Here is a 22,151-nt window from a genome sequence, read left to right as displayed (position 1 = left end):
CAGTGTTAACAAATTTAATAATCTGTCGGTCAATGGAATTCAATTTTCGATGCAGTATTTTAATTATAAATATGACTTTGAAACGTTTAATATTAAATTAAAATTAAAATTGCAAAGTTCAAATTATGTTATACTTTCCATGCTAGATATGCATCTTTCAATATACTTCATGCTTTTGACACAGCTTGTATAAATTAGCAAATTTAATCATGGGTCAAAGGAATTCAATTTCGTATCCAATATTTTAATTATATATGACTTTGAAGTTTGTAACATTTAATATTAAATTAAAATTGAATAAAAAATAGAGAATATCATTGAAGTACCCAGAATTTAATTCCACCATAAAATATTTTATAAATCACACATATTAATAAATACTTCGTAACCTTAATTTTTTAAAATAAAAAATATAAATTTTAAAAAATATCATTTATTTAATATTTTATTTGCAAAAAATATCAAAAAAATAAAGTAATATTAATAAAATTTTATTTTTATCAAAATATATTATATTTTAGAATGTTAAACCAGCACAATGCAGTTGTACAAGCACTTCTAATTAAAAACATTAACTATTAACAAATGCAATTATTATTTTAACAAGCACACCATCAATCCAATTATAGATTAATTATTAAATTCATAGATATTCTCCCAACGAAAAAATAAAAAATATATATAATTACTTAAAAGCCAACATAGTGCCAAGAAGATTGGTGTGAGCAAGCGAGGGACTGATGACTGATGAGTACATGGCCGGATATTCTTTCCGCGTAATAGAGAGGAAGATGCCGTTTCTCTGGTTGCATTAGAAGAGAGATTAAACAAAGAAAATCTTCGTTCTCTTCTGAATTCTGTTTAATCCAATCACGTTTCGAGATTCCGATCCTGAACGTCCATTTCATGGAGTTCATCCAGAGCCGAGTGGAACCGTGGATCAGAGATCAGCGAGCCAAGCTATTGAAGGTCTCATGGGGCCCACTGCAATGGCGGATGAAGTGGCCGTGGAGCAACGAGCGGGAGCAGAAGAAGAAGATTCAGGAAGAGTACGAGCGAAGGAGGAAGCAACTTCAGGATCTCTGCCATGCTATCAAGGCCGAGTCAGTCTCCGAGTTGCAGGAAATTCTCGGTTGCATGGTTCTCTCTGAGTGCGTTTACAAGGTATTTTACTGGTTGAACTGGAATTCACCTCTGAGAGAGTTATAAGTTTTTAATTTTTTAAGAAATCCAATGTTAAAATACGTCAATTGTGTATACAATTTTGTTCTTGGATTACAAAGAAGTGGTAAAAGTGAAATTACAGGATGCGTGTTTGTATATTACACGATAAGTTTGTTTGTTTATGTCACATTGACGATAAGAGGAGGTTGTGCTTAGCTACGGGAATATGGGATTATATGGAAATGCATTTGATATTTTACTGTCTGTGGAAACTTCTGTTATTTCTGCAAGAATACTTTTTGCTTGTAAGTTTGACCATTAAGAAGCAAGGACGGAGACACTGCGCCATGAGGAGTGCCCCAAGTGTAGAATGTTTGTTGCTGTGTCTTGTAAAAAGCTTCTTGGACGCAGACATGACGCCTTTTTTGAGGTGTCAGAGCTTCACTGTTTGACAGTCATATATTGTTGTGTTGTGTTCAAATTCTGGAATTTTATCACTGCCAGCGCAGGAAGCAACATTATAAAGCGGGAGTGTTTGTTTAAAATATAATTTGAAGTCTCAGGTGCATAATTAACCAACTATATATTACCGAAAGGGAAAACCAACTATAATATGACTTAAAAAAAGAAGAAGGTATATTTGCTCCAATTTAAGGATGGAAACCAGTCATTTACCTACTCTAGATATTTTATTATCTTAAATGTTGGACATCCAAAGGGACAAGGCACTAGTGGTGGGATTATTATTATTATTATTATTACTTTTGGTAGAGTGGTGGGATTATAATTTGGAATTCATGACACTGAAACAAAGGGGGAAAAATCAATTTTCTGCCTGTGTCCCTTATTGTCTTTCATCACACACCGTCTGGTCGCCTGAAATTTTATTGGGCTCAGCTGCTGCAATTCATTGCACCTGTAAATTGTAATTGTATATGATCTGCTTCAATGATATTTATTCTGCCATCATGTGAAGTTATACATTGTAAAAATGTGTGAATCTGCTCATTTTAAAAACAAATATGGAAATGTACGGAGGCTAAGAGTAGTATCATTTTATTTTCTTGGCATTTTAAGATATATTTTCAGAACTATGACTATACTAGCCAGCATTAGAGCAGTAAAGATCATGGAGTAAAATGGAGGTAGTATGCATGGTTTTACCCGTTCATGAACATAATATGTTACTCTGAGCCTTCTGTCAGGAAAAATTGCCACTCTTAGGTTTAGATAATGCCTCTTACGTTTCCTTGTTATAGCTAGGACTGCAATCAAGAGAATATAGACATTCTTTAAGTTAGTGTTGCTTTAGGGTTTTTTCTATTTCATTGAACTAACCTTTGAACTAAAGTTCTATTAGAATTACTTTTTAGAAAATGGATTGGAATGGAAAAATAAGAGAAGGAATGGAATAGACTTACCTCCTACTGTTTGGAAGTTTAATAAGGGAAGTGAAGAAATGTTTATCACCCTCATTTATGAGTTTAATTAAAAGTAAATGGAATTGCAAGTACTATAGATGCAAATTACAGCATAGTCTTTTTACTTAGAATAGGATGAACCTCCAATTTGCATCATGACATTTCTTCTCAACGTTTAATTCAAATGCTGAAAACAAATCCATTTGTAACTCCAACTTACAATGTATAGCACCTAAAGCGTCTGGCCTATTCTAGAAAAAATAATAACCTTATTTAATTTCAAATTGACCAACATATAATGTAAATTCTCACACTTCCTCGTCTTAATCCTTAAACAAAGAAAGTTTGGACACCTGCAATTTTCATTGCTAATATTACATGTTTGAACTTTAAATCATGAAGATACCATAAAAAAGACATTAACTAAAAGTTTGCTGGAGAATAAATTGTAATGCTAAAAAGAAAAGAGGGTGAAAAAGTCAATCAATAATTAAAACAACAAGCATTAACATTTCATTTGATTCTGTTGGTTCCAATCCCTCTGACCAAAAGTCAATGATATTTATTACTTAGCTAAGATCTGAGAATTGCTTGAATCAGATGTTCTCTTCTTACAAATGCTTGTGACCACTTTGAAACCTTAATGAGTGTTTATCTGAGCATTTCCTGATTATCTCTTAGCTTAACTATGATATCTGAATTACTAGTACTGATATGTTTACCTTTCCTTGTATCATAGAGACCTGCTACAGAGTTGATTCGAGCTGTAAATAAATTCAAGGCTGATTTTGGTGGACAAGTTGTTTCTTTGGAACGGGTACAACCATCATCAGATCATGTTCCTCATAGGTTTGCCGTTCTTAATATTATTTAATTTTGTGAAATTGTATTTTTTTTATTTATTGCTTCTGAATTCTCTGCTGTGCTTTATCAATTGTGCATGTGCCATTTAATACCAATACATGGAAACCTTTCACTGTTGTCATTTTAGAATAGCCTTTAATTCAGATGATTTTAATAGTTTCCTTTACATTCTAAGATGGGAAATCCTTGAGAGCTCACAATTTTTAAGAGAAATATTTATTTAATAGCATTCATTTTCTTTGCAGTTTAGTTGGTAGGGTTTTTCTACTAAGATGTACATATGCTTACATGTTTTATCAGTGTAACTATTGAAGATTATTCATGTTTAAAGCTTGATATCTATTAATTTTACAAAGAGCTATTGATTGATTATGTGGTAACAGGTATTTATTGGCTGAGGCTGGAGACACCTTATTCGCTTCCTTTATTGGAACAAAACAGTACAAGTGGGTACTTTCTTAAGACAATCTTCTATGTCATCCTCTTAAGGCATTATAACTTCAGGAATATATTCAAGAATATTACATTTGTTTATCTCTTTCTTGAAAGGGATGTTATTGCTGATGCCAATATACTTCAAGGTGCAATCTTTCATGAGGATGCTGTTGAGGAAACTGAAGGCCATGCAGAAACTGAACTTGACCAGGGTGGAAACCAAAACGGTAAAGTGGAGACTATGTGGCCCCTAGAATCTAGGTCTAAACAGTTGAGGAGTAAATCACTGCCTGCTGCTCATCGGGTAAATATGACTGCTTTCTATTGTGAATGTCTTCAATTTGTTTACTGATTTTTCTGCATTAATTAGTTTGCAGTTCAAGCATCACGGATTTCTTAATTTGTGAACGACTTAACATTTTAATTATCTTATTAGATGCATCATATTTCAATCTAGGAAGTAAGTTATTAAGTGATTGGTCAGATAAATTTCAGTAATATACATGGCCACTGTAATCCTAAATTCTTGATTTCATGTATCTCTTGTTTCTAATAATCGCCTCTGGTATGATTTTTTAGGGTTTTATGGCTCGTGCTAAAGGAATACCTGCTTTGGAATTGTATAGGCTTGCTCAGAAGAAAAAACGCAAACTTGTTTTATGCGGCCATTCACTTGGTGGAGCTGTATGTTTCTTCACCCACCTTGATTTAACTACAATGCTTTATGTACAGAAGTTTTCATATGCTTAGTCCCTTGTTTCTACATAGGTAGCTGTATTAGCCACCCTTGCCATTCTGAGGGTGATTGCTGCTACATCTCCGTCAAAGGAGAATGAGAAGGTCTCTATCAAATGTATAACATTTTCTCAGCCTCCTGTTGGAAATGCTGCTCTGAAGGAGTATGTATTTCTTGTATTTGCCCCCTCCCCCACTCTTTTCTTTATTGTTTAAGTTCCACTCCTTTAATTGAACTTGAACCACTTATAAATTTATACATATCTTAATTTCTCCTCTCTTTCTAGTTACGTTAATAGAAAAGGCTGGCAGCATTATTTCAAGAGTTACTGTATCCCAGAGGATCTGGTTCCCCGTATTTTGTCTCCAGCTTATTTTCATCATTATAATGCTCAGCCTCAGTTGGCGCCCCCTGAAAATGAAAGTAATAGCTTGTCATTAAAGACAAATGAGCAAGGGGTAGAAAAAGATAAAGAGAATGGAAGAGAGCGGTTGGTTTTGGGGATGGGTCCTGTGCAGAGATCCTTCTGGCGACTTTCTAGACTAGTTCCTATGGAACGATTGAGAAGACAACTGACTAAATACCAAGAAAGCCAAGCTAGTTCTATTGAATCAACTTCAGTGCCTGATTCTCTTGCCTCTACTTTAATTGAGGAGGAAGTGCTTGAACCACAGTCTCTTGAAATACAAGAGGGTTCTGATAGTATATCACTTAAGCCACTTCCCAACTCTGATAAACATGCAATGGAGGCAACAGCAAATGAGAAAACGGACACCAAGAGCAATACTATCACTGGAGATAAAAGGGCATGGCGCAGTGTGCCATATTTGCCTTCATATGTGCCATTTGGGCAGGTATCATCTTCAGTATAACGTCTACAATCTTTTGTGTTTTTTCCTCAATTAATGAACGATCTTTAGTTTATTTTTTTGTGCTAGCCATGCTGTTGTTTCCTTTTTATGGAACAATGCATCCATCTGAACCTTTTTTGTGTAAAACAGCTCTATTTGTTGGAAAACTCTTCAGTAGAGACACTATCAAGTGCAGAATACTCAAAGTTAACATCGGTATGAGCTTCCTTGCTTATCTGTTTTTTGTGTAGTTTATTTGTCCTGTCTTTAGGTCCTAAAACATCTACAATTGTTTAAGGAATCCAACTTCATATTCATGAATAAAGGAGCAAGTTCTCTCATTTTGTTTGCTTTCTTCCGGCAAAGACATTTTCAGGTTGGATCTGTTATTGCGGAATTGAAGGAAAGATTCCAGTCGCATTCAATGAAGTCATACCGGTCTCGATTTCAAAGGTAATTATTGTAATTGTAAATATTAGTATTTTCCGCTATAAGAGATAAGTTATACTTAATTACCCTCATGAATTGTTATAAATTGTCTGGTTATTTGTAATAATAATTTACAGCTAAATTTGTTTCATGGCATCTTAAATTCTCAATGCTTGCACCCTAAGATACTTCCATGCATGGATAAATAAAAATTAATCAATATTATCCAATTGGTGGAATATCCTATTAGTAGCAAAAATATTTTCCACAAGCTACGGCATGCAGCAGTGAATCATTGCATGTCATATTTCATGTATTATGCATCTCAAGCAAGCCATTGGTACTGTGTGTGAATGAGCTACATGTTCCTTAGTCTCCTAAGATTTTTCGTTTGGATATAGAACTCTAGTGCTATTGCTGAGGGGAACAAAATAAAATGATGAATATGTATCCCCTGCCTTTTCTGTGTTGACTTTCATTGTTTATGGTGGAAAAGAATAAGTTAAATATGAGCCATAATTATGCCATGATTTCTGCCTTTAAGTGAATTGAGTCCAGCCCGATTTAAAGTTATCTAATTTCAGATACCAGTCCTTCAGTCCACACAAGTTCTTCCATTTCTCCATACTTGGTAATCAAACCTCTTCCATTACATTCTGATAAAAATAAATTTCTTAATGAGGTTTGTTCAATGTATTTAGTTTTACCAACCAAACCAAGGTATTATAGAGAATAAACTCTTTTCAATAGATGAAAAGATATTGGATGGAACACATCTTGACGTGTGGGAAGGAAGGGGTACAGCACATCTGTAATTGTCTTTAATGTGTTTTCAGATTTTGGAAATTTTGGCTTTTATTTGTGGGGCTGGATTTTTACTGGACAAACCCTGCACGGAATTTATGTTCCTGAATTATCAGGAATCCATGGTGTCTTTTATTAAGAAGATTAACTGCTTGGAAGATTTGTTTTTTAAGAGTCCAATTCAGATAGGATTTCAGTGTTCCACTGTTTAGAATCTTGGAAACTACATTTATGTTTATGCTTATAAAGTGAAATGTCTAAGCCATGTGTGACTAATTTTAATCTCTATAATCATAAGCTATCCTTTTACAATTTCATAAAAGCTAATTATTTCCTACCTAATCGGTCTTTATCTGTTTGGATAGATTTTTACCAAGGCATGCTTGAAGCTTGAATTTCTAGGCTTTTTGTCTTTGTAGCTTCTGATAAAGCACTTCTGCAACATTAGTTTTCAAATTTCAGAATTTGTAACTATTGTTCTATCTCCTTTCCCCTCTTTTGGTTGCAGAATCTTTGACTTGTGCATGAGTGACAATGCATCATCTTTCCTGGGAATTGAGCAATGGCAACAGTTACCTCATCTACAGCAATGGCTTGGCCTTGCAATTGCTGGGACTGTTGAACTTGGCCATATAGTGGAGTCTCCAGTTATTCATACTGCAACTTCAATTGTTCCCCTGGGATGGAATGATGTGCCTGGTTCAAAAAATGCAGAACCTCTGAAAGTTGACATTACTGGTTTTGGGTTGCATTTATGTTCACTTGTCCATGCGCAAGTGAATGGTAACTGGTACTGTCATTTCCCTGTAATAAACAACAAATAAACATTTACATTTATTGAGTTTTGGTGAGTTTTCTTGCTCAGATATTTTGTTTTTAGTGGGACTTGAAGGAAGTCAGTGGACTAAGGACTTAGACATAGTGATTGCAATGAATAAATTTGATAGCAAGTGGTAGACAACGAGAAACAATTAGGTCTTGTAACAAAAACAAGAGATCTATGAGAAAAGCTTGAGGAGGATGATAACTAGCCCTTAAGATGGATAAAACTGGAAAGTAGTGGCTTAAAAGTATCCTCTTAGACTTCAAACTTTGATGTCTTAGCTGGGGCAATTTTTCTGAGAATTTGAAGTCAGAAATGATTAATGTGTTCATAGAAGCAGTGGTTCTTGTGCTGTTGTGATTGATAGGACCATCAAATAAGAGGGAAAACAGTTAGTCAAATATCTGTCACCTAGTCACATATAGTATAATTGGACTACTGATTTTGGATGCTTTACTAGTGTGGTCTTTGAAGTCATCAAGAAGTCTAGGTAGTAGTTTGCCAACGTATTTCATCTGTTAAACGTTGGCTGCTTTCTTACTGTACTTGTGGATAATATTATTTTTTTCTGGGGTGTGCTGTACGAAGTTATAATATTAATATAGAGTGCTTGATTAGATGCATTTTCATATAAAATGCTGCCTTTTCTAGAGTTTCTGTTTCTTATTACTTCATAGAAAATAAGCTATGTCAACCTATAGTTATGTTATGTGTGTTTTTTCATTCTTGAATAGGTGTTCAACTACAGTTGAATCCTTTCCTTCTGCTCCAAAATATTCTTCAAATCATGGAAATCAACCTGACTTACAGAAGATGAGAGTATTAGTCGGTCCTCCGCTACGAAGTCCACCAAAGCATCTAACAGTGTTAGACTCCTTGATGCCTGTTTTTCCTTCTATAAATTCAGAGCCAGACTGTCTTGTTGGAGAACATACTTCAGGGCCTGTTGAGAAGGAGAAATCAATCCGTCCTGAGAGTTTGAATAATTTTTCAATATTCTGCACCAGTGATTTTACCACGGTCTGTAAAGAGGTTCATGTCAGAACTCGTAGGGTCCGGTTAGTTGGCCTAGAGGTATAAATAAACTTTTTCCAGGATCTATTGATCTATTTCATTTCACTATTCGCCTCTTGACTTGCATTAGTTGAGTGCAGGGTTCTGGTAAAACTACACTTTTAAAGGCAATCTTGAACAAAGGTAAAGTAAATACTACTGCCAATGAGGTTCTCATTCCAGAGGTTGATGTTCAAGAAGGTATTGCAGATGGTTTGTACTACTGTGATTCTGCTGGAATAAATATGCAGGTGGCCCCACTTTTCTCTTTCTTAATCTGTTAATCTTATTTGGGATTTACCAATTTGGTTTCCAGTGTTATGAAAATTGGAATGAACTGTGAGCTAGTTCAACTGGAAAATTGGTGAATTGTCATCTAGTTTGATTTGGAACTTTCTAAAACCGGATAACCGACTGGATATAGAAACTGGCTACTTGTAAAGAAATACTACGAGGCATGAGCTAATAAATTACAAAGTTAATTCGCAACCCTCACATGCTCTCATATAGCCTTGCCCCCTCCTTTGCATACCCAACCCCCCCACCCCAACTCTATGCATTGGCTTGGGCGATGAGGGCTGACTTTGTTCTCTTGAACTCTGTTACTTTATATAAGGACTACTCTTTCACCTTCATGCTTCCCATTATTTATCTATATTTTTTCAAATAGATAGACACTTCATTAGAGAGAGAAGGTGGAAGATGGACATGAGGGGGAGTGCGAGAATAGTTAAATTAATATTTACTGTAGAGGGATTTACTCCTTTAAGATAGGGATATAATGAGATCGGATCATGGGAGTTACTGTTTTATTTTTATTTGATTTTATTTCCTATGTAGGAAATCTTATAAACTGTATATATGCTTCAGCCCTGTGAATGAAATTGATTGAGATATTCTCCGAACCATAATGCCACAAAATTGACTCACAACACCTATTGTAAAGCTGATATCTGGTCTAGTGTGGGGATAAACAAATGAGTCTCCCAACTAATCTCTGATATCTTTTGTGGGAATCAATATCTCCACATCTTCCTTTATCTACTGAAGGTGGTTTCTTCCTTTCTAAACTCTGTTTTGTAGTTTGCTTCCATAAGGGTATCAGTTGGTCTTGCTCTCAGCATTCCTGTATCCTTCGGTAAATCAATGGTGTACTTTCTTTTGTGAGACACTGATCCCCTTACTCGATCTTCCAAATTCTAGACCAAGAAAATTTATGAGACTCCTGAGGTCTCCAATTTCAAATTCTTCTACAAGGCTGTCCTTTAATCTTTTGATTTATATTTGGTAAATTTCAATATCAGTTTGAAATTGAGTCTTGATGAAAATGTAAAATTTCTTGAAGATATGAAAAACTCAGATTTATCTTTTATTAAAATATACCCATGCCAGTTGAGTGTGATCATCAATAAATGTAATGAACCATCTGGCTTTAGACTATGAACAAATTTTAGAGGTAGCCCAAATATTGCTATGAATCAAGGCAAAGGGATGAATTGGTGCATATGGAGAAGGGATGTAAGATGCTTTGGTGTGTTTGGCTAATTGACAGAATTCACAATCAACAACAACAACAAACAACAACAAGCCTTTATCCCACTAGGTGGGGTCGGCTACATGGATTGCAAGACGCCATTGTGCTCTATCATTTATTAAGCTTTTAGGAATATTATTAATTAAGAGATCGTGTTCAATAAGTTCCAAGAGTGTTCTCTTAGGCCTTCCTCTACCTCTCTTAATCGGATTCAAAGTTATATGTTCCACTCTTTCACTCTTATTGACAGAATTCACAATCGAAGGAGAAATTTATTTTATTGTCAATGAGATTTGGAAACATGGTAGAGCGAACGGACCTGGTAGAGCGAACGGACCTGATTGTATATCTATCGAAGCGTGGAAATGTTTAGGTGAAGAAGGGGTGAGATGGTTAACTAAGTTATTTAATGTGATTTTACGGTCCAAGAAAATGCCTGATGAGTGGAGGAGAAGTACATTAATTCCTATTTATAAAAATAAAGGAGATATTCAGAATTGTACTAACTATAGAGGGATTAAACTCATGAGCCACACAATGAAATTGTGGGAGAAAGTAATTGAGCACAGGTTGAGATTGGAGACAAGTATTTCTGAGAATCAATTTGGTTTTATGCCAGGTAGATCAACTACAGAGGCGATTTATCTACTAAGGGGATTAATGGAAAAGTATCGTTGTAAAGATAAAGATCTACACATGGTTTTTATTGATTTGGAAAAAGCTTATGACCGTATACCAAGAGAAGTGCTTTGGAAAGCGTTGGAAAAAAGGGAGTACGGATTGCTTATATTAAAGCCATACAAGATATGTATGAGGGGGTAAAAACTAGTATAAGAACGCCTAGTGGTCAAACAAAGGATTTTCCTATAAAGATTGGGCTACATCAGGGATCATCTCTGAGTCCTTATTTGTTCAACTTGATTTTAAATGTTTTGACGGAACATATTCAAAAGGAAATCCCGAAATGTATGCTCTTCGCGGATGATATAGTTCTTATAGCAGAGACAAGAGAAGAGGTTAATTGCAAACTTGAGTTATGGAGGAGGACATTGGAGTTGAAAGGTTTTCGTCTGAGTAGAAGTAAGACGGAATATTTATATTGTAAATTTGATAAAGGACTATTCGAAAATAATTTGGAAGTGAAATTGGGAGATCAAATTATACCTCAAGTGGAAAAGTTTAGATATTTGGGAGCCATTATCCAAAATGATGGCGAAATCAGTGGAGATATTTCACATAGAATTCAAGCTGGGTGGTTTAATTGGAGAAAAGCTAAAGGAGTTATTTGTGACCGTAAGGTGCCTAATAAATTTAAAGGAAAGTTTTATCGTACTGCTATCAGACCGGCAATGTTATATAGTAGTGAATGCTGGGCTCTAACGGGACAGCAAGAGCATAAAGTTGGAGTAGCAGAGATGAGAATGTTACGATGGATGTGCGGACATACACGTAAAGATAAAATTCGAAATGAGCACATACGTGAAAAAGTGAGGGTGGCAGCTATTGAGGAAAAAATGGTAGAAAATCGGTTGAGATGGTTTGGGCATGTACAAAGAAGACCAAGGGAGGCACCAGTGAGAAGAGTGGAACATATAACTTTGAGTCCGATTAAGAGAGGTAGAGGAAGGCCTAAGAGAACACTCTTGGAAGTTGTTGAATGTGATCTCTTAATTAATAATATTTCTAAAAGCTTAATAAATGATAGAGCACAATGGCGTCTTGCAATCCATGTAGCCGACCCCACCTAGTGGGATAAAGGCTTGTTGTTGTTGTTGTTGTTGTTGTTGTTGAGATTTGGAAACAAATGCTTCATACAGCTAAGACTAGGGTGGCCTAACCTATAATGCCATAACAACTCATTGCTGGAAGTTGTAGAGTAAATCTCACCACTCTCACATTTATTTGATATTCCCTCTATAGAGGGCTCCCAACTCCTTAGCATTGCCAATCATTTTTCCTAAGCTCAAGTCCTGAAAATTGCACTCTGCATTAGTAAAATATACACCACAGCATAGCTGGGCGGAAGTTTTCTTAACGGACAGCAGATTGCATGGAACGTCAGAGACATAAAGAACATTATAAAGGACCATGGTATATGACAAAACTACTATACCCATACCGAGCACCTTCACGTGTCATTAGCAATTTTAACTCTGGTACGATGAGTATTAGTATTAAAATCAGTAAAAAGATGTCTAAAACCAGAAATGTGGTAAGTGGCACCTGAATCAACTATCCAAATGTTATCAGTTTTTACAGCACTCTGGAGCAGCTGTGAGAGGTATACCTGCTTGAGCAAGAGAAACAGAAGGAGTTTTCTCACTTTGTGTAGGTTCATGCCTATCAAGTAGCTTACAGAGAACTGAAAATTCTTATATGCTCAAGGCTATATTTTCTGATTTGGAATCCACCATGAAACCACGCCCACCCTTTCCTCTGTCTACTGCCTGGTGGTTGGCCATGGAGTTTCCAACAAACATCTTTAGTATGACCACCTTTGTTGCATTGATCACACCACTTGGATGGCTTGCTCTTTGGATCTTGCAGTTGGTTATTTCTTGACACCATTGCAGATGAATCTGTATGATTGAAAGGTGACATAGTGGTCTGCAAGAGGTTCTTCTGGCTTTCTTCACACTTAACAATGTTGGCAGTTTCTTCAGGAGATAGTAGAGGTTTCATGCCCCTGAGTCAATCCCTGACTTCTTCAAAACGATCATTTAGGCCAAGAAGAAAATTATATGTTCATCCTTTCTCAACTACTCCCTTATAGTAGAGTGTATCATCTGAGCAAGACCATTGATGCATCTTTTAGATATCAATTTGTTGCCACAACCTCAGCAAGGCATTGTAGTACTGAGTCATGGTCTTGTCTGCTTGATTGAGATCACGTAGCTGCCTTTTAATCTAGAAAACAGCATCTGTATTTTCCTTCACTTCATAGGTTCTCTTTGCTGATTACCAAATCTCTTGTGCTGTGGTTGCCAGCATATAATTCTTGCTAATTTCAGCAGTCATAGACCCAATAAGCCAAGTCGTAACCATACTATTTTCTGTGATCCACGTTTCATAGGAAGCCTCCTAGGTTCTGGTTCTTTTGCTGCTCCATTCAAATATTTTTCCTTGCCCTTTCCTTTGATAAACATGAGGATATTTCTGGAGCACAACAAGTAGTTGTTTTCATTGAGCCTGTGCGTGACCATTATGGAAGGAAAGCTTTCTGATGTACCCCCCACAGAAGGTGCACCGTGGTAAGAACTTAGAACAGCAGGAATTAAAAAGAGTAATCTACTTAGCTAGAGCAAGAATCTCACTCTAAATAACTTAACAGCCAAGTAGGAGAATCTCCAAAGGAAGATCAGGTTTATTTCTTAACTCATACCCTACTATGTATGGGAGCAAGGATATTTAAAATAAGAGAGTACAACTAAATAATTCAAATAATGCAAGATACTAGCCTAAAAATTAGGAACTACTTCGTAGGAACCTCCCTAACAACCTTGAGGTCCTATTATTCAGCAACTGATATTTAAAACAGAATAACAATTAAAATAACAGCAATAATTAATTTAAATCAGATAAATCCCTTAAAACATGCATGACAGCATCAGTTTCAACTATCTTCCTCTTCTTTCTATGATGATAAGTGATTAGTGATCTGCTGAGCTGACTTGGATCCTTATCATTACTCCCCCCCCCCCCGAAAAAATGACTTGTCCTCAAGGTGGATGTTTGGAAATTACTATGCAAAAAGATCATAATCTTCCCAACTCGATTCTTCCTTTGGTCTAGACTCCCATTGGATCAATAGCTCTAAATGAGGTCCCTTCCAGTGATGAGATAGGACTGTTTCAGGTTCCAAAATGAGTTCAAAATCAGCTGAGTGGCAATTCAGCTGGAGGGTCCAGAGGATGCATTCCCTGAGCTGTTCGCAATAATGAGACATGGAAAACTGGGTGAACTTTAGCTGTTGAAGGTAGCTCCAATTCATAAGCCACTGGTCCCACCTTGCAAACAATTGTGTAAGGCCCAAAAAACCTAGGTGAGAGCTTGTCATACTTCTTGTGCGACAACGAGCGTTGCCTGAAAGGCTATATCCTTAAGAAAACCACATCACCTGCCTCAAAAGAGAGCTCATGCCAATGATGGTTAGCATACATCTTCATCCGGTGTTGAGCTTTTCGCAAATTGTCCTTGAGTAATTGCAGCATGTAATCTCTAGTTTCCAGTTGTGCAACAAGGTCATCAATGAGTTTCACCCTTAATGAAAGGATGAAGGGGGGCGAGTCCCTACCATAAACCACCTTAAAGGGAGTAGTGTTGGCAGAAACATGGAAACCGATGTTGAATGAAAACTCAACCCAACATAAGAACTTATTCCATGAACGTGGTTGTTCATGTGCAAAACAGGTCTTAAGACAACAGTTGACCATTTCAGTTTGCCCATCACTTTGTGGGTGGTAGGCAGTACTCATCTGAAGGTGAGTCTAACTTAAACAATTCTTGCCAAAATGCACTCAAGAAAAGCGGGTCCCTATCTAAAACAATAGAACAAGGCATGCCTTGCAGACAAACAACTTCTTCACAAAAATGAGAAGCCATAGATTTTGCAATATAAGGATGGGATAGGGAAATAAAATGGCAATATTTACTCAGCCTATCAACTACCACCAGTATAGTGTCAAAGCCACTAGATTTGGGCAACCCCACAATAAAATCAAGAGAAATATCTTCCCAAATTTGGTTAGGAATAGGTAAAGGCTGCAATATACCAGCAGAAGATAGAGTTTCATATTTATTCTTCTGACAAGTAAAGCATTGCTGCACTATAGCTTTCACATCTTGTTTCATTTTGGGCTAGTAAACTGTAGCTGATAGATGCTTTAAAGTTTTCCCTAGAAGGTGTCACATGTGCCTCTTGTAGTAGCTTGGAGCGAAGAGAGGAGCTTTGGGGAATGACCAAGCGCCCATTAAAATATAGTTTCTGCTCAACCAAGCTATAACCAGGTTGAGCTGGGATTTTCTTTCAAAGCAGCAATAATAGCAGCTGTAAATGAGTCAGCGATCAAAGCCTCCTGTAATTCTAGATAGTCCAAAGGTATAGGTATCACCATAGTGAGAAAATCAGCATGTTGTGGCCTCCTAGGCAGTGAGTCAGCCCCAATATTTGCTTTTCCAGCCTTATAGACAATGGTAAAATCAAAGGGAAGGAATTTAAGGATGAGGCGTTGCTGGGTATTTGTCAATATTCTTTGCTGTAGCAAATTCTTTAGACTGCAATGATCAGTCCTCACTGTAAAATGTCTCCCTAATAAGAAATGACACCATTTTTGGAGCGCTAATGCTGACACCAAAAGTTCTCGATCATAAGTGGACTGAAACCTGTTAGAGAAAGATAGCCCTTTGCTATAAAAAGCAATGGGATGGTCACTCTGCATAAGAATTGCCCCAACACCATCCATGGATGCATCCGATCTTACAACAAACTCAGCAATGAAGTCCAGAAGTTTTAATAACAGGAGTAGTAATAAGATGACATTTAAGCCTCAAAAGCTCTTTGTGCTTCAGATGACCAGCAAAAAGCATTCTTTTTAGTTAATTCATTAAGGAGACAAGCAATAATACCATAGTTCTTGACAAACCATCGGTAATAGCCAATAAGCCCTAGGAATCCACGAAGCTCAATCACGTTGGTAGGTTCTGGCCCCTCACTTATAGTGTTGACCTTTTCAAAGTCTATTTCCACTCCTTGTGCTGAAACTTTATGCCCCAAGAAGGATACACGAGTCTGCCCAAATTCACACTTCTTAAAGTTGGCATACTAATGTTGTTGCTGCATGGTGGTAAACACCAAGCGGAGATGCGCTTCATGTTGCATTGTAGTGGGGCTGTAGACTAGGATGTTATCAAAGAAAACTAATACAAACTTTCGAAGGTAAGGTAGAAAAAGATCATTCATGGCTACTTGAAAAGTAGCAGGGGAATTTGTTAGTCCAAAAGGCATGACGACGAATTCATAGTGTCCACTATGTGTCTTGAATGCTGTCTTGTGAATATCAGCTGGCAGGACCCATATCTGGTGGTACTGAGAGCAGAGATCGATCTTAGAAAAATAAGTGGCTCCATGTAGCTCATATAAAAGCTCATCAATGTTGGGAATCGGGTATTTGTTTGGGACTGTGTGATTTGGTTCAAGGCCCTATAGTCTACACAAAACCTCCAAGAGTCATCCTTTTTCTTTACTGATAAAACCGTACTGACAAAAGGGCTTGAACTTGGCTGTATGAAGCCTTTCTGTGACAATTCATCTACATATTGCTCAATTTTAGTCTTCTGGAAGTAAGGATAGCGATAAGGATGTAAGGAGGTTGAGCCCATGGTAACAGATGAATGGCATGATAGTGATCTCTAAAAGGTGGCAAAGTAGTGGGTTCATCAAACAAGCTATCAAACTCCACCATGAGCTCGTCCACATCTATTAACTTAGCATCTGGTGACCCCAATCTAAGCTCAAAAGAAAACATCAAGTGCAGGTTTGCTTTCTGGTTGGTGGGTGGAGGCACTCTTTGAAGCTTATTCCTCTTACCATCAACCTAGCAAATTAAAAACATTTCATTCCAATTGGCTTGGATTGTATTCAGAGAGGCCAACCACTTAATTCCCAGGACTATATCGGTTCCCATAAGAGAGAAGGAGTAGAAGTCTTGGTTAAGAGTCAACCCTAGAAGCTTGACTTCCACTTCTTACATACCTTATTGCAGCGAAGAATTCTGTCATCTCCAATCTGAACTCCAAAAATAGATAGAGTAAGTAGGCAAGCCTAGTTCTTGCACCAATAAATCAGAAATGAAATTATGTGTGGATCTACTATCCACGAGTAGCAATACATCATGATTCTGCACTGAACCACTGAGTTTCATAGTTGCTGCAGTGTTATTGCCCAGTATAGCGTTAAACAAGATCTCTGCAATCTCCAGAATCTCATCCTCGACTTATGTGACAGCTTCAATTTGCTCAGATAAGGGCTGGCCATCCTCGTTGATCTCCATAAGAGAGAAAGAAGACATTTTGCAGCGATGCCCAGGCCAAAAAACGTCCTCACAATGGAAGCAAAGACCTTTATCCCTGCAGCGTTGCTGTTCGGAGCCTGAGAGAGCAGGTCTGATCAATGTTGTGCTGCTGGACAAAGGTTCGAAGAGGACATGTTGGAGCTCCTAAATGCGTTCAATGTAAATGCTGAGGCTATCCCCTGTGAGTCACATGCAGAATTATTTTGTTGGCTGAAATTAGGGTTGGATTGATTTTGACCATAAGAAGCTGTGGGCTTTGGCCCACGTTGAAGTTGAAACTTTTTCTCATACTCTAGGGCAAGATTTATTGCCTTGAACACAGTACGTGGCTTTTATATTCACACATCAGCTCTCAAATCTTCCCTTAAGCTGCTTAAGAAAACTTCAAGAAGGCAATGTTCTAGCTAGTGAGAAACTCAAGCTACACTCTTGGCAAATTCTTGTCTATATTCTTGAACAGATCCTGTTTGCTTGACAGAACAAAGGTGCTCATCAGGATTTTGGAATTCAAGTGGCCTATAGTGCTCTTGCAAAGCCCTCACGAGTTCATCCCAGTAAAGTAAGGTGCTTGCTGAATTAATCCAAAAGAATAAATCCAGTGTATCTCCCTCTAAATTCAAGGAAGCAACATCAACCTTCAAGTCTTTCGGTGTTTGATAATACTGGAAAAATTTCTGTCTTCAAAATCCATCCTTATCGGTCCCCTCCACTAAATTTTGGAAAATCCATTTTTGTATATGGTGGTTTTGGCCCTCTTATGTCAAAGTCATCTTCACTGTCTTCTTCCCAATGAGAGCGCCTATAATGACCTTCCATGGTTCGCCTGCCGCTACTAGTTGCAAAAGCCTCAAGTGCCTCTACCTTCTCTTTCAACATATCAAGTATCTCTAATTTGGAAGCAATTACTGTTAATGGATCTTTTAAAATGGGTTTACAGTAGATTCATTCCGTGGGGGTTTATTGGAGGAAGTGGCATGTGGATCTATAGTTTTGTTGCCAGAACGTGTGGTCACCATGTTGATTGAATGTGGCTCGGATACCAAATTGGTAAGAACTTGTAGCAGCATGAATTAAAAAAAGTAATCTATTAAGTTAGCTAGAGCAAGAATCTCACTCTAAATAATTTAACAGCTAAGTAGGAGAATCTCTAGAGGAAGATCAGGTTTATTTCTTAACTCATATCCTGCTTGTATGGGAGCAACGATATTTAAAATAAAAGAGTACAACTGAATAATTCAAATAATGCAAGATACTAGACAAAAAATCAGGAACTACTACATAGGAACCTCCCTAACAACCTTGAGGTCCTATTATTTAGCAACTGATATTTAAAACAGAATAACAATTAAAATAACAGCAATCATTAATTTAAATCAGATAAATCCCTTAAAACATGCATGACAGCATCAGTTTCAACTATCTTCCTCTTCTTTCTATGATGATAAGTGACTAGTGATCTGCTGAGCTGACTTGGATCCTTATCACACAGCCACTACCAAGAATGGTCTGTGTGCTTGACTCTTCTTGTGAGGACCCGCCAGTCGATGATTTTTTTTTTTTTTTTTGGTCACTACCATTGACTGTATGAGCCCTCATAGAGCCAGACGAGATCTGCTTTTGCTGCATTAGGACCAATGCTCTGATACCATGTTGATTTTGGAGGCAGAAAAGCTTATTTTACTATCCGATTATGATAAGGTACTTATAGGAGAGATTAGGTTTGGCCACATCTTGGCTAATCCCTAGAATCTTCCTAAAATCATGGGAATTAAATAAAAATGATTTAACCCTGATGATAAAAACAATAAATAGCACCAGAAAAAGACAGCAGAAGGAATAAATGAGGGGAAATACTGAGGTTTTTACTATTGTAATCAAAATGAACCAATTTAGTGTTATACGATCTCCTCTGATTCTGGCAAAACTCTTCCCCTGTTACAATCCAAACTGAAATCAAACAGAGGACAACCAGTACATAATCATTAGGGACACAAGAACATAAGACCACTGGCGTTCGAGAGGCCATACTCTCCTGATCACACTCACAATACAAAACAACCCTCATTCCCCAACCCTCACGGCTGAAAGACATTAAGGACTCCAAAAAAGTGATTCACACATCCCCCAACATAGGCCGTGCCCCTAGGTAACCCCAAAACATAATTAAGCTAGCATTACTTTTCCCTGCAACCTGGATCCATAGGACAAACACTTGAACCAGTAGTAATTTCTTCTTCTGCCCTCTTAGTCTCCCTTATATGTCTTAGTGGATCTATAAACCTAGCGTTACTTTTCCTCTTGTATGTCTTAGTTGATTTATCGGTTAATAATAATAAAGATATATTCATATTTGGCCGAAATACATGGCCCATTAGAGATACTTAAATAAATGATAAGATAAACCCTATTGAGAAAACATATCAGCACACTCCAACAGTAAGACACTTGGATGATAATGAACTCTAAAACTCCTATATGCTAATAAACCACTAATCCCATAACCCTCCTAAATCAGAATCCTAAACTTTCAAAACATTGATTGGTTTTTCCCAAAACTTAGCATCTTGAGATGTTCCCTCTCCATTCTTTCTAATAATATTTTTTTTTTAATCTAAAAGCAACAGCTATAATAAAGCAGAACGATTCTAGTGCATCTCTGGCATGATGTGCATATTCTGTGGTTGGTTACATTTAAGTGCCTAAGTTAGATGTGTACAATTTCATTGTAGAGACAGGTTGCTAAGATAGTCTGTGGATCAGCTGTTCTTTCATCTTTTCCTCTGGTTTCTTTGTGTGTGTATGGCAACACTCATTCATTCGTTCTCTCATTGTTTTGCAGGAGCTGAATAAAGAAAGTTCTCAATTCAAAGATGAACTGTGGTTAGGAATCCGTGATCTAAGTTTGAAGACAGATTTGATTGTTCTTGTTCATAATCTGTCCCATACCATACCTCGATATGCTAATTCCAATGTGCCTGAACATAAGCCTGTCCTGTCCCTCTTTTTGGATGAGGCTAAATCTCTTGGAATTCCTTGGGTTCTTGCAATAACAAATAAATTCTCTGTTAGTGCACACCACCAAAAGGCTGCAATTGAAGCAGTTTTAAAAGCATACCAAGCATCTCCAAGCACAACTGAAGTTTTAAATTCCTGTCCATATGTTATGGCTGGTGTTTCTGAGGCTTCCTTGTCACAGAGTGTGGACAATGAAAAGCTCAATAGAAGAATTGGTGTTCAAAGGCTTATATTTGCTCCTATTAATGTTGTTAGAAGGCCTTTCCAGAGAAAGGAGATTGTTTTTCCAGTTGAAGGTGTTAACTCTCTCTGTCAGCGAATCCACAGCGTTCTTCGTAATCATGAAGAGGCTTCATTTCAGGTGAGAATCTTTTGTCATGGTGTCAAATCTTATTTTGTTCTCGATCAAAGATTCCTATTTTGGCATGTAACGCATGAAATTTTTTCTTCTTTATGCGTTCCTATATCTGAAAAAAAATAGGATAGGACATGGATTCAAATGCAAAAATTGGTCAGTCATTGAACCTGGATAATGATCAATTCAACATTTCTTTCTTTGGTCAATGAGTAGTTCACAGTTAAATGGTTTAACTGCAGTTGAATTGAAGTTTAAGCAAAGCTTCTTTTTTTCAATTTTCTCAAAAGATTATAGTAGCTCTTTTCAAGGGCTAGAATCTGCAAATTAAAAACAGTGGGGTGAGATATGAAATAAAATCCGGATTATGATATTTATAGCTTTCTTATGCAAACCTAGGTAATATGTGACATCTAATTTCACTTTCACATGGAGTAATATGAGATGCTCTATGGGGTATATAAAGGGATTGGTTCTCCTATGACAATAGCCTTCCCCATCATCAGAATTGGTTGTTGTCAAATTCAGAAAGGGCTGAGCTGTGAAGGGTTTTCGATATGTGAATTGGTTAACAAGTTCATTTGTTAGAAGAAATTTTGTAAAATGGGCAATGGTATTTTCATTGTTGATGCTTTTATTACAGGAGCTTGCTAGAGATAGACTGATGATGGACTTGGCACGAGAGCATCCAATGTCAATGGATGCAAGTAAAGATGCCAGAGCGAAGGCAAATTCGTTGAATTCGGCAGCGGTGGGCGCGTCAATTGGGGCTGGTATCGGCATTGTCATGGCCATTGTAATGGGGGCAGCATCTGCCTTGAGGAAACCATAAGGACCAATCCGAATCCTCTACACTTATAAAGTGATTGCATAAAATGCATTCAGAGAGAGAGAGAGAGAGAGATGGGGATGAAAGAAAATGAGTTTAAAGAGTAGCATGTGTTTTGCGCAATCAAGCTCTTTTTATTCCACTTTTTTCTTAAATGTATGACTTTATATGATTGTAGAGGATTCAATTTTCTAACCTTTTTCCTCTCTATGATTGACATGTAGTCTCACACAATGGGAATTAGGTTGTATAGGCTATGTGCAGATGCTTATTTATGTAGAATTTCATTCTTTTCTTAGATGTTACATGTAAGGTATTCCTTCAGGATAAAAAAATTTTATCACATAAATGGCATATAATCTCATCTATATAACAAGCTCCCTAATACAGTAGCAAAGCTTGTCCAAGATTTAGGTCCAAAAGTGGATTACATCCTGAAAGAGCATAATTAAAATTAAGAGATGCTTGGTTCAACTGATTGACATAGTTAAATTAACTTATTCTGAAATCTTGAACTTGAATCTCAATATATTCTTTCATATTAAATAAATATATCAAAAATATCATTAAAGTACTCATGGATTGAGGGTACTGAGTGGAATGAAAAACATGCAAAGCCAATTGGTAGCTTGAGATCATATGCAAATCACACTTAAGACCTCTTTATAAAGAATAATGCCAAATTATTTGAACCAGCTGGTCAAATGGTATAAATTAGCTTTTTTAAAAAAAAAATTCATGCACATTCTTATTTCTTAAAGTGGTAGT

General features: G+C 36.9%; 1 protein-coding gene across 2 annotated transcripts; it reads left to right on the top strand.

Annotated features, from left to right (window-relative positions):
- Positions 1-710: 710 nt before the first annotated feature.
- On the top strand, positions 711-21,681 carry LOC129290793 (uncharacterized). 2 transcript variants are annotated; one of them, XM_054927797.1, is made up of 14 exons: positions 711-1,164; positions 3,325-3,434; positions 3,833-3,895; positions 3,999-4,188; positions 4,464-4,568; positions 4,653-4,783; positions 4,907-5,474; positions 5,622-5,687; positions 5,848-5,924; positions 7,213-7,494; positions 8,262-8,601; positions 8,682-8,831; positions 20,024-20,560; positions 21,198-21,681. In XM_054927797.1, the coding sequence occupies exons 1-14, from the start codon at positions 907-909 to the stop codon at positions 21,384-21,386; spliced, it is 3,066 nt and encodes a 1,021-aa protein (XP_054783772.1). In that variant the 5' UTR covers positions 711-906; the 3' UTR covers positions 21,387-21,681. The 2 variants fall into 2 exon arrangements, with proteins under 2 accessions (XP_054783772.1, XP_054783773.1); XM_054927798.1 differs by having other exon boundaries at positions 1,023-1,164; positions 4,031-4,188.
- Positions 21,682-22,151: the final 470 nt, after the last annotated feature.

The sequence above is a fragment of the Prosopis cineraria genome, unplaced genomic scaffold (genome assembly GCF_029017545.1).
Source record: "Prosopis cineraria cultivar Desert tree isolate PC_DT_omini unplaced genomic scaffold, ASM2901754v1 PC13, whole genome shotgun sequence".
Lineage (NCBI taxonomy): Eukaryota > Viridiplantae > Streptophyta > Magnoliopsida > Fabales > Fabaceae > Prosopis > Prosopis cineraria.
The sequence above is the reverse complement of the archived record's forward strand: the minus strand, read 5'-3'. Positions and strand labels throughout refer to the sequence as shown.